The sequence below is a fragment of the Girardinichthys multiradiatus genome, chromosome 20 (genome assembly GCF_021462225.1).
Source record: "Girardinichthys multiradiatus isolate DD_20200921_A chromosome 20, DD_fGirMul_XY1, whole genome shotgun sequence".
Classification (NCBI taxonomy): Eukaryota; Metazoa; Chordata; class Actinopteri; order Cyprinodontiformes; family Goodeidae; genus Girardinichthys; species Girardinichthys multiradiatus.
Window position 1 is genome coordinate 37,117,853 of NC_061812.1, and position 18,682 is coordinate 37,136,534.

An 18,682-nucleotide genomic window follows, 5' to 3' on the forward strand; every position below is an offset into this window, starting at 1 on the left:
GCCTGAGGCCCGTGAGCCATAGATTGTGGGTCAGTGAAGAAAATGTAAATAAATCAATAAAGGTATGCCATTTAACAGAACAGAGTACATTCAAATAAAAAAAACAACCCAAAATACTACACTTATTAAATAAACGATCTAAGGCAATGAGGGGTTCTGGCTTTAAAGTCTATTAATACTCAGATTAGGTTTCTACTCTGGGGAACACAGACTGAGGCTGAAGGTTGTTTTGGAGCCAGGGCTAGGATTCAGGAAATTAAAACTCATAGTGACTAAAGTCCTTTATAACAGAATGAAGGCAGAAGTAATTAGGGTTCAGGAATTAAAATCCTAGGAAAGACCATTATGGGACATAAAGGCAGGTAAAGTCCTTCATTTTAGAGATAAATAAAGGCCCCTCTTTTAACATTAAAGAGGAAGAGCGGCTCAAACTCCAGTCTCCTCCCCGGCGAGAAATGATTGATTTCATGACAACTTGGATGAGTTTGAAAATGTTCAAATAAAGGTTTCATTTTTGGGGACTTATAGGATAAAAGAATAATTAAATCCTTTACTACCTAGGAGTACCAAACAAATTTCAAATTAGTACAAAAGATTATTTCAAATGACCAATATTTCAAATAATGGAACATTTTCTAGCATTTGAATTATAACAGAGGGGTCCTGAGAATAACTTTCTTCCCCAACTTTAAAAACTTTAATAACCCTGATTTAAAGAAAATTATGTCCAATTATGTCTTTTGAAGTGCTATAATGAAATAAAATATAATTGGGGATTAAACTTAATTGTTCATTTGTCTGTTTAAGTTTAAACCCTGCAGTGTTTGTGTTTGTTTAGTGCCTGGGTATAACCATAAAATGTCAATGCGATCAAATTAAACTTAACAAAAAGAGAACTTTAACAGCAACTCTGCTGTCATTACAATGTTTAAAGTATGAAGAATTAGCAAAGAGTTTCAGCAGCAAAACATTTGGATTCATATAAGAGAAGACTGCTGCTGTGCTTCTAAATTATTTGAGATCTCTTTGGATTGTGTGCACTTATCTTTAAACAGGATCCTGATGATTATCAATCAAAGCATCTGGAGATATGCTAAGAAAAACATTTTTGAAAAGAGATTTCTTTAAATTCCTGAAGCTTCATTAAGTCACTGAGTAGATTTGAGACCATTAAAACATTTATTAAAATTGATATTTACAATTTGATCGGGAAAAAAAAAACAACTAAAGTTTGGCCAACGGTGTCTCTGTCTTCTTAACTCCTAAGAAGCAGCGTGTTTTTGATGTGAGTTGATGTTAATAGTTCTGCAGTCTAAGGTCCACTAAGATGGGTTGGAAGGACAGAACCGTGTGGACTGCCCACAGCCCACCTACAGACAGCCTATCAGAGGTTGGTTCCGCCTGGCTCCGCCCACCTACCAGGTTTGAACACACCTTAACTTCCATGGAAACGCTCACCCCTCCCTTCCTGAGTTCAACACTGTTTGAAAGAAAAGTGAGAATAATAAAGGGGGCTTGTTGTGATAACTGCGTTAAAATGCATGTTTATAAAATGATTGACTAAGGATAAAGCATGAAATTTAGATTTATGTGTTTTATAATTAAAATGTTAATGAAATAGTTTAAACTTCTTCAAATTAGTTTTGCTTGCAGAATCATTGGGGATTTAATGGACTGAAAACATTATCCGGGTGCCAATAAATTAAACAAGCTGAAAGTTCAAGATATGCCACAAATAAGGAATATATTTGATAACAAACCTGAGTCATGATCCTATACTATAATTAATGATTAGGTTCAATTGGTAGGATTTATGCATTAAACCTGCATGATTTAAATTTACTCATCTTAAACCAAGACAAATCAAGATGATGTGACTCATTTATAATTGAAACATAAAAATTAACTCCATAACATTTAATGTTTTATTGTTAAAACTGAGGTGACTGCAAATAGAAACAACCAGGTTGTTTTTTCCAAATGTTATTTAGGTAAATTCACAGTGGTGAACTCTGAGACCAATTTAATTAATACTAATTCATTTGAAATACATGACAATAAATTAATTCATTATTAATGAATAATTCTAATGATGTAAATGGCTAAAAAAAAGCTAACAAAAGCTATAAATATTTTAAATACATCAATCCTATGTGGTTCTAACTAGGTTAAAATTATATGCATGACTTCAAATGAAATTTAAAGGAAAATGCCACATTACCTACACAAACTGAAGCTAACGGAATTATAAAATAAACAGTCTAATAGGGAAAATAGACCTTTATATTCATGTACAAAATGAACCTTTTGAGGAGCAATCTACTGAAATAGATTCTTAATTTTTTCTTTAAATTATATTTAATGTGGTCTTGGTTGCTAAAACATTTTTTTCAATCATTAAAGACAAAAGACAAATGCTAAATTGACTAATTGGTTGAACCATGCGTAAAAAGAGGGGATGTCAGCCTTAATAAAAAAAAATGAAACAATGGGTTACAAAAGTTTTAGTACATATGGGAGCAGTACTGTAACTATGGGGAAGGTTGCTCATATCTCCAGTGAGGACATAGTGACATTGTGAGAGAAGATTACACTTTGTGTTTTGTCTAAAAAACTGGTGCCCAGCTCCCCAAAGCCTCATCTTGAGAACCTGTCTGAATGTACGGGGTTAATTCTTCTAAATTAGTCAAAAGATTAATTCTCCTTTGCTGGATATTTTGATGAAGATCCATGTAATTATTAAAGTAGTTTCTGCTTAATGGAAAAGGTAAAAATACAAACAAAATGATTTTAACCCTCAGTAACTGAACCAACTGTTGGAAATAAAGGAGTTCAGACTGCAGCAGATCTAAAGTTTGACATCGCCAAGTGATACAGTGGATAAAATGCAGACTCAGAATGGACCAGTCTTACTTATCAAAGTAAATATCCCTATTTGAAGAGTTTTGAGCTTTGATATGATGCAAACTGAGTTAAGCACCTGGGGTAATAATGAACCACTGCATTTGAATTTCATGCAAAATAAGAGACATAAATTTCATTGTTTTGGTGCAATAAAACATAGAACAGTTTATTTATTCTAGAACTGTTGAAGGCCACTGAAAACAGCTATCTGCAGCAAGGGTTATTGGACCAGCCAAGGACGAGACATCGAAGGTCCAAATGCAAACAGAGACCATTCCAAGGTGCTGCTGGTGGCTCGAACAGTGGCTTCTTACCGCAGACGGCTTCCTAATCCACCAGACGACTCCACTCCTGAGGGACGTCGGCCCAGGCCAACAGGCTAGAGCACTAGGCCTGCTCCAACCATCACAGGATGTAAAGAAAGGAGATCACCCCATGAAGGACAACGGCCCACCACAAGAGAAAGAACTGTGAGCTAATCACTGGAGAGTGATTGAAGAGGTGGAGGGCATAATAATCCCTTGGGCAGTGCAACGTTTGCTTTAAATAAGATCACGGATGAGAAGAAAATGTCTTTTATCTACTTCAAGTCTCCCAAATTGAAGATGTACAGAAGATGGGACTTTTTGCATGTTTGTTCTCTGTCTTCATCATTGTTATGTTATGTTGGTTTATTCTTTCCATGTTTTTTTTTAATCAAAGCTTATCAGGTCTGACAGAGTTGTCTCCACATCAGAACAACTGAGACAGGCAACCTTAAAGGTAACCCTAAGAATACCACAGTGGAGCAAGGATTGACCTCTGTGATGTGGTCCCCTGCAGAGGTTATGACAGTTGGTTTCAGAATGCAGATGTGTACATTTGTGTCCGCACACCTTGGAGGCTAGCAATTGGAAAATGGTGTCCGGACTGGACTTATGTGTACTGGAATTCAGATCCAAAAGGTTATGTCAACCCGAACTCTAACTATATTCCACAGGGCCTGTGGCAACACATCAGTTTGATTAGAGACAAGTCCACCCAACGAGCTGACACCACTAGATATAATCCCCTGGTAATAACAGTCAGAGAAATGTGGAAGAATCCTTGACCTACTGTAAATCATGCAGAACTTAATGAACTTGTTTTGGTTTTAGGAGCTGATGTCTCTGGAAGAGACCCACTGGGATTGTTTCAAATTCAGTTTGTGGATCTACCTAAACCTCCTGATGAAGTTCTAGATATTACTGGTGTTAGCCCTTCTCCTAGCCCAACCACCTCCTCAATCATTGGTCACTTACTTAAATGTCTCATCACCTGAAGTAATATTGCAGGTTGAAACTGGATTTTCTGACAAAAACACCTGGTTAGAATGGATAACATTTACGCTAAAAGCAATAACATGACAGAGTGTATTGCCTGTTCATCAGCCAGACCACAACTTTTCACCACTCCTGCACTCCCACGTGGTGTTAGCCAATCCTGTAGTCAATGGGTTTGAATCAATATTTCTTTTGATTACTCTTAACAAAAACGTTGATCGCATTAAAGCAAACATCACCAGAGATGTAATGGTCAGCGTAACTGACCAATTATCCTCCAGTTCTCTTATGTCTTGGCAAACCAGAATGGCTTTATACATGTCGTTGGCTGAAAAGGGATGTGTTTGTGCCATGTTTGGTCCTTTATGTTGTACTTTTATTCCAAATAACAGGTCCTGATGGTTCAGTAACCAGAGCTCTGGATGGATTATGCTCCCTGGCTCCCTGGTTCCCTGACTGGTGCTGATTCTTTGTCTGATTGGTTTACTGCTACCTTTGGTAAATGGAAGGGTTTTATTATTGCAGCTATGACTTCTTTTGTCACCTTCGCAGGTATCCTCATTTGCTGTGGCCTGCCTGCATACTCTAATTAATAGATTGATTACCTCTAGGTCATATCAGATGCCCCTCCTCACAGGTGAAGGGGAACCTTTGGATTGCTCTGATGATGATGTTTTTTTTAATAAGTTTTATCAATGGTCAATTTCCATCTGTTCAGATAATCTTCTTAATTCTAATGATGTAGATATGTACCGAACACACACAGGGTACATGATAACTCATGATTTCATTTTGGTAGTATATTGGTTTTCTTCATTAAATTTTTTGAGTGTTTGAATTCTTTATATTATTTGTGTATTCATTGTATCTGATCATTCCTTAAAAGGTTGTTGATTGAAGAGATGTTTTTGTTTCCATCAAAATGACAAATTGTTTCCAACAAATAGATTTGTTGTAGTGTTTAGCTTTGTGATAATGTATCATTATTCATTTTACATTATTTAGTCAATTTGTATTACTACTTATTTCATATAATCAATTTTTGATTCGTTTTTATTATTCATTTTATTACTAATCAATTCACATTTTGAAATTCATTTTCTTGTACTTTCCTTCTTTGTCATTCAGTAAAAATTTTCTTGGGAGTTCGATAACATATGAAGCTTGTTTCATTATAATCGAAGAGGGTGGATTGTTATGGAAAGTTTTAGTGCCTTGCTTGATTTGCTCTTTTATACTCTACAGGAACTGACAAAAGTATTAGAACCTCTCTGGTGTTGTTCCATTCTTCTCTTGTTTAGTCTTAGAGTAATGGTTTCTCAGCCTTCTGCTTGCAGCTGTGTGAGATAATATGTATGCCACACTGTTAAGATTATGTCTAGGACAACAGGTCTCATGAGAGTCACCTTGAAAACTGTTGTAGCTTATAGGATAACTTTTTCTTTGTCTGCTCAGAATGATTTGGCAGCACTACTGAGCGCATCTCCAATGCTGTAAAAAATTCTTCTATCTTGCAAGATTATAATAAAGCTGATTCTGAGTGACAATCATCTGTGTCTGTCTTGGTAAAAACAAATTTTTCTACAACACTTCCAATGAAGAGCTGCTTTGCAATGACTATAATGACCTGACTAAAGTGCAACATGCTATTGCTGTTTTGGAAGAGAAGTTTGAGAAATACACTCCAACTTGTGCTCAGTTTTCCTTAGAGACGTGTAAGGCATTTCTAGTGTTTAATCTTATAGTCTCATGGATGTTAGACTCAGGACAACTTTGTCTGTTGTTAAGGCAGATGAATTTTTAATATCCCCGAAACTCAGTGGAATCTCTGGTTTCTCTATGTCACCATCAGGACAGACTATGAAGGAAGATGTTAAAAAGCTCATCGCATGTGTAACACCTGAAGGGTTGTCCTTCATACATTGTTTTCTGCTGTCAGAACTGTGCCCGACAAATCTTATGGCTCGAGACCTTATATGCAAGCTTTGAATAATGTTAGCTTCCATTTCGGAGGGAGTTAAGGTCTCCACTCAGTCTGACACAGTAGTGACAGCAACACAGTTTTGTCCACAGGCATTAATGTATGCTTATGAATGGAAGGTTGTTTTCACAGCAGTTGCTGGAGGAGGTTAGAGCTGTTATTCCCTCTACTGATTTTTGGCAGGCTGTTGATTTAAACAGTTCTGTGCATATGTCCTTGGGTCATGACAAGGAATATGAGAAAGCCTGGCTCCCAATTTCTTGTGAAAAACTAACCACTTCCATACAAGTATTGGACTTCAAACACAGCCGTGCTTGCTGTCTGTCTGAAACCACACCAGCTGCGTTTTGTTTTTTTAAATAACAGGCTCTGTCCCACACATCCCTTTGGCAAAATCTGTAATACAACATTGAACAGACATGGGTTATTTTGTGTCAGAGTTGGAAAAAGAATCTGATTGGACTGCAGTTCCACAAAATTCTAATCTTACGTTTTCTAAGAGACTCTATTCAAAATGTCTTATCTCAGGACAGTGCATTGTCAAAGAATTGTTCAATTGGTCCCAGAAAGTGATCCTTTCGCCCAGCATGGCTAATTTGTTGAAACCGACGTCACCACAGATCCATTGTTGGCCCAGGTGTTTCTTGGCAAAAAGTAAATATGATGTGGGACTCAGAAAAAAGTGTGAACCTGTGGCTGTGACTCCAAAATCTAATTTACATAAGAAGTTTGCACACCACAACCTGACCTTTCTGTTGTACCTCTGGAGAACCCAGAGAAATGCTTTTATTTGTTGACCGTTCTGCTTCTTGAAACACTGCTACTGGTGTAAATCAGGTGGGTTTTGTAGTGTGTTCTTTGCATGAAACTCTTGTTTCTGGCTCGCTGCACAAACACCTCTCTACCCAAGCTACTGAGCTTGTGGCCCTAACTGACCATAGGGTCTAATATGTTCATTTTGAAATGGATGCAAACCGTCTATATGTACAGTATATTTACATTTTACATACATGTGGTATTCTAGCTCATGCTGACTTCAGTAAGCTGCATTCCACCTGTGACAGACCCACTATTTACATGGTTGCAGAAGTTTTCCACCCTTGGCAAACAAAGCAAGGTATGTCATGTTACAGATTCATATTGTTCCTAATTTTAGGAACTTTGCTTGTTATTCTATATAAAAGTGTTTGATTTTGTCTTTGAATGCAACAGTGCCACACATTAACAGTTTTTTTTTTTTTTTTGCCTTTATTTTGCATTTTATGACAATGTAAATCTATGTTCTGAAGGCAGGACTGTGATGCAGTTTTCGAGCTTGCCACTAGGGGCAACGCCGGTTTGTAATGAACAGAAAGAAACAAAGCAGTGAGAATCATCGAAAGGCGAGTTTGGATAAAATTTATGTAGTATCTTTGAATGGTGAGTTGTGGATACTGTTCTATATTAAGGTTTGTTGTTCTGGACATTTTCTGTTAGCTCTTTTTACCTGCTAGAAGATATGGCTAACAAAGCTAAAGTTGTTACCTTGAGTTGGTCATTTTTGTTATATTTAGTTGCCCTTTTCTAACTTGATAACCACATCATAAGCGATTGTAACACAGGACTGAAGTCATGATAAAATGGTATATTTGATTTGTCACCAAATATAGTTCTGGCTACAAATGAAGACTTTTGGCCCAATTAGTTAGGCTAAAAATATAGCTTGTGGCCATAATATTCTATGTAAACTACTAACGTGAAAAGCTGTGATTACAGTGGCTGACGCCATACAATCTCAGCCATCACCCACCCCCTTGGCTTCAGAAAACTCCTTCCCTAGCCCCCTCACATCTCATGAAGACCCTCGAGAAGTTGGTCTTCATTCATCTTCGGCCCCTGGTAAGGTCAATGATCTACCTCCTGCACTAAGCTCTGACCCACCTAGAGCAGCCTGGAAGCACTCTAGTGGTCATGTTCTTTGATTTCTCTAGTGCTTTTAATACCATCCAAAAGGACTTCTAAAGAGACAACCTGGAGCTTTTAGGAGTGGACCACCATCTGTACCAATGGATACTGGACAACCTCACTGGCTAGCAACAGTACAGGTCCTTCTCAAAAAATTTGCATATTGTGATAAAGTTCATTATTTTCTATAATGTAATGATGAAAATTTAACATTCATATATTTTAGATTTATTGCACACTAACTGAAATATTTCAGGTCTTTTATTGTCTTAATACGGATGATTTTGGCATACAGCTCATGAAAACCCAAAATTCCTATCTCACAAAATTAGCATATTTCATCCGACCAATAAAAGAAAAGTGTTTTTAATACAAAAAACGTCAACCTTCAAATAATAATGTACAGTTATGCACTCAATACTTGGTCGGGAATCCTTTGGCAGAAATGACTGCTTCAATGCGGCGTGGCATGGAGGCAATCAGCCTGTGGCACTGCTGAGGTCTTATGGAGGCCCAGGATGCTTCGATAGCGGCCTTTAGCTCATCCAGAGTGTTGGGTCTTGAGTCTCTCAACGTTCTCTTCACAATATCCCACAGATTCTCTATGGGGTTCAGGTCAGGAGAGTTGGCAGGCCAATTGAGCACAGTGATACCATGGTCAGTAAACCATTTACCAGTGGTTTTGGCACTGTGAGCAGGTGCCAGGTCATGCTGAAAAATGAAATCTTCATCTCCATAAAGCTTTTCAGCAGATGGAAGCATGAAGTGCTCCAAAATCTCCTGATAGCTAGCTGCATTGACCCTGCCCTTGATAAAACACAGTGGACCAACACCAGCAGCTGACACGGCACCCCAGACCATCACTGACTGTGGGTACTTGACACTGGACTTCTGGCATTTTGGCATTTCCTTCTCCCTAGTCTTCCTCCAGACTCTGGCACCTTGATTTCCGAATGACATGCAGAATTTGCTTTCATCCGAAAAAAGTACTTTGGACCACTGAGCAACAGTCCAGTGCTGCTTCTCTGTAGCCCAGGTCAGGCGCTTCTGCCGCTGTTTCTGGTTCAAAAGTGGCTTGACCTGGGGAATGCGGCACCTGTAGCCCATTTCCTGCACACGCCTGTGCACGGTGGCTCTGGATGTTTCTACTCCAGACTCAGTCCACTGCTTCCGCAGGTCCCCCAAGGTCTGGAATCGGCCCTTCTCCACAATCTTCCTCAGGGTCCGGTCACCTCTTCTCGTTGTGCAGCGTTTTCTGCCACACTTTTTCCTTCCCACAGACTTCCCACTGAGGTGCCTTGATACAGCACTCTGGGAACAGCCTATTCGTTCAGAAATTTCTTTCTGTGTCTTACCCTCTTGCTTGAGGGTGTCAATAGTGGCCTTCTGGACAGCAGTCAGGTCGGCAGTCTTACCCATGATTGAGGTTTTGAGTGATAAACCAGGCTGGGAGTTTTAAAGGCCTCAGGAATCTTTTGCAGGTGTTTAGAGTTAACTCGTTGATTCAGATGATTAGGTTCATAGCTCGTTTAGAAACCCTTTTAATGATATGCTAATTTTGTGAGATAGGAATTTTGGGTTTTCATGAGCTGTATGCCAAAATCATCCGTATTAAGACAATAAAAGACCTGAAATATTTCAGTTAGTGTGCAATGAATCTAAAATATATGAATGTTAAATTTTCATCATGACATTATGGAAAATAATGAACTTTATCACAATATGCTAATATTTTGAGAAGGACCTGTATGTGAAAACACAGGGCTGTGTCTCTGACATGCTGGTCTGCGGTAGGGGGCCCTGTGAGTTCTCTGATGACTCTGCCATTGTCTGCCCCATCACTGGTGAGGGCGACTCAAAGTACAGACAGTGGACATTGGAACTGTCACCTGATCAAACCAGGGAAATCATAAAAGCTGTGGTATATTTTTACAGACACCGACCCATCACATCGACACAGTTGAACATCCAGGGAACTGACATTGAGATGGTGGACTCTTTTAAGTACCTGGGTGTTCGCCTGAACAATAAACTGGGCTGGAGTCACAACAATGATGCTCTTTACAGGAAGGGTCAGAGCAAACTCTACTTGCTAAGAAGACTGAGAGTGCAGGGGGTGCTCCAGAAGACCTTGTTTTCACTCAGTTGTGGCTTCAGCCATTTTCTATGGTGTAGTATGTTGGAGCAGCAGCTTATCTACAGCTGAGATGAAGTGGTTAGATAAGCTAGGATGTCCCCTTGAGCTAGTGCAGGTAGTAGAAGACAGAAGCACTCTAGCAAATATAACATTACTGTTGGACAATCTCCCCTACCCCATATATGAAGCAGTTGCAGAACTGAAGAGCTCCTCACTTGAAAGACTGCTACATCCTAGGTGCACAAAGCACTATCACAGATCCTTCCTCCCAGCAGCTGTTAGGCTTTATATGTAAATAGTCTGCTGTTGTTGGTTTTTACGCACATATATACATGCATGTTTTGTTTTTGTTTTTTTAAATCATCATACTCAGGTATGGTTTAATCTGAGTATGCTATTTTTAAAACTGTACAGTATGTTTCTTGTTGTGTAAATGTTTTTTTTTACAGTGCAATTCCTTATGCTTATTTTTGTTTTATTATGTTTTTGTTTTTGTTATTCAAGCTTCCATTTGCCTTTTACTGTGCTGCTGGTATACCTGAATTTCCCCCACTGTGGAACAATAAAGGATATTTCTATTCTATTCTATTCTAATGACACCTGAAAGCTGCAAGAAAAAAGCAGTTCATTTCCAAGTTTATGTGTCAGTCTAAAAAGAGCAAACAAAACTGATAAGAGGCAGCACCTGGAAAGTTTAAAAAAATGAAATTATTTTGATGATAATTATGTGTCTTGTTGTCTTGTTAAACATGAACATGTTGCAGTAAATAGGCCTCTTGAGGGTTTGCAGGATTTTTGTAAGATAAAGTTTGTGTTCGACTTATTGTAAGATGAACACAAACTTGGATCTTCTCTTGGCAGTTGCAGTAATTTGGACACGGTACCCTATGATTTTCTGTGTCAGTGTGGCTTCTTTTCTGCTTGATTTTGCAAAAACATTCAACTTGCACTAAAAGAAACAACTTTTAATTCTGTTTTTTGTATACTTGGGGTGATGACATCACAGGAGGGACAAGAATTAAGCTTGTATTAGAAAAAATCAAGGCAGACCTTTGACAGAAATCGATATGGGTTCTGAATTATTTCAAGGGGTTTAGAGTCATGTGTTTGAGCCAGAGTTTAACTCCAATGACCACCAAGCCAGGATGGATGTGGCTGTGGATAGGTGAAGATGATAAGATGAAGTAGACGGCGACAATGGCAGTCATCTTCAGAATTCTACCTAGTGTGAATCTCTTTATATTCCTGTTTTAAATTTTTAATCTAATTGGTTTCTGTACATATATGTACTTTTTAAAACAAGTAATTGATTATCTGTTTGAAATACCTTAAATAGATATGTTATTTACCAGAGGAGTGGCATTGTATGTTGTCTAAAGTCCTCGTTTCTTGAGAGAATCCCGGCTGCGGAACACAGAGAGAGGCAGGGTCGAATAGTAGGCAAAGTTGGACGCCCAACTCGCTCCTGAGCGCAGTGGTTTGCTTAGTGAACAAAGTCCAATCGTTTTAGGCAAAAGTACAAGGAAATACCATTGGAAACTGAAATTTAAGGGATTGCATTACCAAACCGTGTGGCTTTTATACCAACTTTGCTAGAAATGAAGACCTTTAAGATAAAACCTAGCCTTTCCAGACTGTTTTTTTCCTCATTACAAACCGCTTCAATGGACTTTATTTTTACCAGTTTTTCCTGAAATTCTGTATATTGAATGTTCTGATATACAACTCAAGCAACAAGAAAATTACACACTCAAAAGCACTCTCAGCGCTGATCAGTTTTGGTAGGATACATTTTATCTCCATTACAAAACAATAATGAAAGCTTAACATACAGAACAACTGAACATGACAAGTTGTTCTGACAAAACTACATCTGAGGTAAGTTTGATTGATTTTATAGAAATGTCTGGCCAGCAGCTTCAAGACTCAATAGTGAAACAAAATGGAGACACCGTCATTTTTTCAGGGCAATCCACTAGCAACCCACTTAAACAAAGTACTACATACTTTTTTAAGTGCTTTTTAAATAGTTGAAGTATTGTTAGATTTTTATGACTGATTGGTTCAAAAGAACAAAGTATTACAAGCACCAGAAAACACTACAGTGAGAAACAAAGCTTCTGTTTTAGGATCTGCTTTACTTCCATAGTGTCTATGCTTTGAGAATTCCACTGTTATAACTTAAATTTCTGATTTGTAAATGTGTGGAAAAAGTCCAGACCAAAGAAGAGTCCTGGGAAGCAGCTCAATAAAGCAGACAATAAAGTCACCATTTACTAAAATAAAAATTAAGATGTAGTGCCCTTTTGAAGTTTTTAAACATTTATCATCTGCTTGAATGCCATATTAGCTTGGGGATTTTAATAATTTATTTGAATCATTCATTTCTTAAAGAGAAAGAATAATACAAAAGTCATCCTCAATTATTTAAAAAGGTGCACATACAAGTTAAAACTATACATACATCCACCACTAATAATAAAAAAAAACTTCCTTCACCAAGTTTCACACTTTGTGTGTTCATGAACAAGCTTTTGGGATAATTCCAGATGGATATTTAACCCGTCTGCTTTTCAGAAATGATCTAGTTCATTTAAATTGATTAATTTCCCGGCACAGTTTCAATATAGACCATATATGTCCAATATAGTTGGGCTCACCTTCATTCCAGAAGCATAATGCAATCAAAATGCAAGAAGTCATTTAATACTGGGGTGGGATAAAATGCAGTGCTGTCCTGCACAAAACATGTAACACAGTCTTTTATTCTCAGCAGAGCTTTGGGGGCACAAATACCCAATATACATTTTTGACACAACTGACAGGTATGTTTGATTTTATTCTGGTGCTTGTCTGGGGCTGTACAGTGGTGCAATTATTAGCGCTGTTGCCTTGCAGCAAAGGAGTCATGGGTTCAAATCCCAGCCTAGGGTCTTTCTGCATAGAGTTTGCATGTACTCACTGTGCATGTATGGTTTCTCACCAGTTACTCTGACCTTTTCCCACAGTCTAACATATGATTGTTAGGTTAAATGGTCTCTCTAAATTGTCCTTAATTGTCCTAATGTGTATGCATGGTTTTTTGTCATGAGTGTATCTGTGATGGACTGGCGAGTTGTCCAGGGTGGAGACCGCTTCTCACCCAATGAATGCTGGAGAAAGCCACCAGCCCCTCCCGCAACCCTGCATCCATAAGCAGGTATAGACGATGGATGGATGGTGCTGTCGGACCATATCGCCCATATCAAAAACCGACCTTTATGCCAATGACATGTGTATGTAAACTTCAGAGCCTATCACCTCAATTATATATTTTTCTGTAAGCCAACAGGTTTGTCTATTTAAACAAACAATAAAACAATAGCCTCATGCACCGTACTCCTTTATGCATGACAGCCTTTAATTAGACAAATTATGACACACTTCACAATTTAAAAGGACAGTAAGTACATTCAGATCAGTTCATCCTTACAGCACAAAGATGTGGAAGAAGTGACATGACATCCAATTGTATTGTCCGATTGGTCTGAGGTATGTAGGGGTGATTTTTTTCTTTCCATCTGATCAGATGGAGTTGAGTTTGGCTCACACAACTGAAGCATTACAAAAGTTTTGGCCTCTTTGTGAAATTAAAGATAATAGAAAAGAATTCTAATAATAATGACGTGTTAAAATTATTTTTATTTTAAGAGGTGGATTAGAAATTCCAGTGCACACAGATTGCCTTTATGAGTCCCTCACATTAGTTTTTGTGCTTTTGCCTTTCTATCAAAATGTCTGTGGAAGCTTAGATCAAAGTGTCCACATGACCTGAGCACATGTGCTAAAAGGAGTCACCTGGGAGGTTGGTGTGGCGAAACGCTTCAATAATGCATTTTGGCATCATGTAACTTAAACTCTACAGGACACATTCCTTGCATGTCTCAAATCTCTTGGTTCACCAGGCTGTAAGGCGCTGAAATGACTGCATTGGACTGTTTTAGTCACACTGTCTGTAAGGCTGCCCTCAGTTTTCACGCTCAGTAGAAAGGTGAGCACTGGGTGCGCTTTATGGTTAATTAGGAGGCAAAAAGTCTGCTTCATGAATCCTCGGAGTAGACGGACATTATAGACATTGGTACTCCGAGTAAAGCCTTTGAGTTAGCAACAATTTCAGCAAAACTAAACCGAACGAAGGAACACAGACTTTAATTGTCAAGTAAATAAACACCTACACATCACGTTTCAGAACAGGACAACATCACTTGTTATATATGATGTAAAGCTGTATCAGGGTTGTCTCTTGTGTCTACGGGAAGGTCATTAAACCCCACCACCCCACCACCCCACTCCCAACCCCCACCACCCCATCTGCCTTGGTGCTCAGTAGCTCAGGGAACCCCTATCCTATGCCCCACCCCTCTAGAGAGGGCCTTCTGGGAAAGTAAATGATGGTGGACTTATCAGAGCCGCCCCAAGGCAGGAAGTGCTGTTGCTTTGGTAGCTCTCTGCTGGCCCAGAGTGCACCTAAGATTATAGGACAAGTTGACAGTTGTGGGAGTTGTGAAAAAAATTTACAATGCCTTGCCTTTTCAGAAGATAAAGTCCCTTGCAAAAGTATAAATGCCCCTTGAACCTTTTCACATTTTGTCACATCAGAACCACCTACTTCAATGTAGTTTATTGAGATTTTTATGTGATCGACTATTACAAAGTGTGATATGGTAGAAAAAGGTTGTAGAGATGTGGTAGAGAATGGTTATCATTTTTTTATAAACTGAAATCTAAAATGTGTAGATGTGTGGATTTGTATTCAGTCGACTAGAGTAAATACTGCATAGATCCACATTTTGCTGCAGCTACACATGCAAGTCTTTTGGGGTATGTCTCAAATAGCTTTGCATATCTAGAGACACATTTTTGCAGATTATTTTAAGAAAAGCAAAATATCTCAAGCTCAGTAATATATAAATATAATATGCTTTCATGTAAACCGTTTCATTGTAGCTCTGGTTGTGTGTTTAGGGTAAAGGTTATGCTGGAAGTCAAAAAACTGGTTCAGAACTACTTTGGGGTGGCTTAAGACCCATTTCACTCCAAAGCCACAGGTTGCAGATTTCTTACTTAGGTAGACAGCCATGTTTTGGTGGGTTTGCAGTTGTTCCATATGTTTTCCATTTTCAGATTATGGGTTCAACAGTGCACTCCGAGATGTTCAAAGCTTGGCGTATTGTTTTATAACCTAACCCTGCTTTGAACCTCTCCACAACTTTATACATGATTTTACAACTATGTTTTTTGGTCTTCATGATGGTGTTTGTTCACTAATGTTTTCTAACGAACATCCAAGGCCTTCAAAAAAAAAAAAAAACTGGATTTATACTGAGATTAAATTACAAATAGGTGATACAATATACTAGTTAGGGGACTTTACATAAAATATTAATGAAATACACTAATTTCTGTAATGCGGCAAAATGTAAAAAGGTTCAATAGTTATGAGTACTTTTGCAGGTCACAGAAGTTACACAGACCAGACTGGCTGAGCACAGTGCGTTTCACATAAAGGGCCACTATAGACCATGACCAGTTTAAATACCTATTGCTTTTTTACTTTAATAACCACTTTCAATGCAAAGATGATGGCAGTTTAAAGGTTCATATATTGGTTGTTCCCCTAAACCTCTGTGAAAATTTTGAGACTGGAGCTCTCCTATGATGCTCTTGATAGCTCTGATAGGCCAGCCTCCAGTTAAAAGTAATCTGTATTCAATTAACATACAATAACTACAAAATAAAAATTTTAACTATCCTCTAAGGAATTATTTATTTATTTATTCATTTTTGTTTATTTGTTTCTTCGTTTTGGCTGACCAGTTAACTCTAAAAAAATTGTAATAAATGCAGAATGCAAAAATGCTCGAGCATGAATATAAAATAGACATTAGTGCTGCTTTTGTTGCTGATGGACATTGAGCTCAACCAGAAGTGGGCCTGTAAATCAAATTCTGGCCAGGGCCATGTAAATGTTTGGGCCGGCTCTGAAAAGCATCAACACACCCAGTGACGCACCGTGTGAAGTCAGTGTAATCCGTTTGGGGTGAACGGTGACAACCTGTCCAGACTGATGTCCGCCTCGCAGTCCTCCAAGTCGCAAACGGAGTCTGTGGCGTTGTCGTTGTTGTTAGAAAACTGTGAAATCCTGTCGAACGTCTCTTCGTGCTCCATACATTCAACCACGTTGGGGATCATGTTGACATACGCGTTCGCGATCTCCTTGTGGATGATCGTGTCCTGGTTATAGGAGACCAGTTCGTTGCTGATGTTCACAGTCTCCACGGGTGTGCTAGAGCAGAAGTAGCGACAGCCTAGGAGGCTGGCAAATGCCTTCCTGAACTCGTTGTTGAAGGCGTAGATGATGGGGTTGAGGGAGGAGTTGGCCCAGCCGAACCACACGAAGACGTCAAAGGTCGTCTCGCTGACGCACGGCAGGCCCGCGTCCCTGTCCGCAGCAGGCCTGTTGCAGAACGGGACCATGCAGTTTAATACAAAAAACGGCAACCAACAGCACACGAAGACCCCCATGATCACTGAAAGAGTTTTAAACACTTTGGTTTCCCTTTTAATTGAAGTTTTCAGCGTGTTGTGGTGTTGGCATTCTATCCTATTGGTCCTGCAGCTTTGCGCGTGTTCCGCCGCTCTCTCCAGAGACGCTATCCTTCTGATCTGAATCTGAGCGATGCGATATATCCTGGTGTATGTTACAATCATGATCGCCACAGGAATATAGAAACTTATGAGCGAGGAGGATATCGCGTATTCTCTGCTCAGGCTGGAGTCGCAGTTTTCCTCCAGCTGCCGATTTGTGGAATAGTTGTGCGCTCCGGCTAACCCGACAGCAGTGGCTTTGTGCCAGTTCAGCTGGACCGGTATGAATGAAATGAGTACAGACAGCGTCCAGGTGATGCTGATCATAACAAAGGCGACTCGCTGGGTCATTTTCCTCTCGTAGCGAAAGGGGCTGGAGATGGCCCAGTACCTATCCACGCTGATGATGCAAAGGTTAAGGATGGATGCGGTGGAACACATGATGTCAAAAGCGACCCAGACGTTGCAAAAAGTGCCAAAGGGCCAGTACCCTATCACCTCTGCCACAGCCTTCCATGGCATCACCAGCACGGCCACGAATAAATCCGACAGAGCCAGGGAGACTATGAAGATGTTGGTGACTTTGGTCCTCAGGTGCCGAAAGCGCAGCACCGCGGAGCACACTAGGATGTTACCCAACAGAGTCCAAAGGATGAGCAGGGACAAGAGACAGCCCGTCACTGTGCGCACCACCATATCCTTCCCCCCGTCGTTCGTCGCCTCTGTTTCAGTGCTGTTCCACATGATCTCTCCGAGGGGCGCCGGGACGGAATCTGTCCCCTGCACCGAAGAGAGATACCTGGCCGGGTTCTCCATTTCCCACTCTTCAGGTAAAGCTGCAGTCCGTTTCTCCGTGCGTACGAGCGGGCTCAGCTTTCAGCCAGTTGCCTACCTGTCCCCGATGACCCGCTTGGCGGCCACCTTGATGCGAAACGCAAAAAATGTGGAAAGAAAGAGCAAAGAGCTTTAGAATTAAACCAGAAGATGCACCCGGCACATTTAGGGACCCAAACGCAGCAAGCAACGGAGAAAGCATATTGAAATGCCGGGCGGTCCGGTCGTGTGACCATGCTGCCCCTGTGGATCTGTCAGTCCTATGTTCTGAACATGGTGTGGATGAGAAAGGAGTCCCTACAGCTTTTCTATCTCTCTCTCCCACTTTCTCTCTCTCTTTCCCTCTCTCTCTCACACACAGACACACACATCTACCAACCAGGGCTCGCGCATGCATTACGCATTCATTGTGTGTGGCATTAACGCACAACTGCGCACTGGGGAAATCAAGAATTTGTCTCGTTGGGATACTCTAAAGTGCGTAATTAAAAGCTTAATAATTAATACAAAAGTTATCGTCCAATTCTGAACGTTCTATCTCTGTTTCGTGTTTGACATCATGCAGCAGGGACCGGAAATAAACAGGTTGGAGACGCAGGCAGTCCACATAAGATAGACGAGCAGAACGTACCGTGCTTTGCAAAAGTATTGACATCTTTGAACTTTCTCATATTTGTTTTAGGTCACAACGACAAAACCTAATAGATTTCATTTAGATTTTTTGGGGAAAACACAACAATACAAAGCCAAAAAAAATTTAGCTGCACACGTAATAGTAGACAAGACAGATAAATAACAAAAATAGACGTTAAAAATAAAAAGTGCGAGCAGTTTGACTAGTGAAGTTTAGGATTAATAATTAATATGATTTTCCTGTACAGTGCTTTGTGACTTTGTGTCTGTGAAAGGCACTTTGTAAATTTACTTTATTTACTTACCTAATAGGAGTTATTG

General features: G+C 39.5%; 1 protein-coding gene across 1 annotated transcript; it reads right to left on the bottom strand.

Annotated features, from left to right (window-relative positions):
• Positions 1-14,623: 14,623 nt before the first annotated feature.
• Positions 14,624-17,979, bottom strand: drd5a (dopamine receptor D5a). The gene has a single exon (XM_047348175.1). It carries the CDS (start codon positions 17,708-17,710, stop codon positions 16,328-16,330), a length of 1,383 nt encoding a protein of 460 aa, XP_047204131.1. The 5' UTR covers positions 17,711-17,979; the 3' UTR covers positions 14,624-16,327.
• Positions 17,980-18,682: the final 703 nt, after the last annotated feature.

Excerpts from the sequence above, each read along its gene's own strand:
- drd5a (XM_047348175.1), bottom strand. The coding sequence starts at position 17,710 with ATGGAGAACCCGGCCAGGTATCTCTCTTCGGTGCAGGGGACAGATTCC.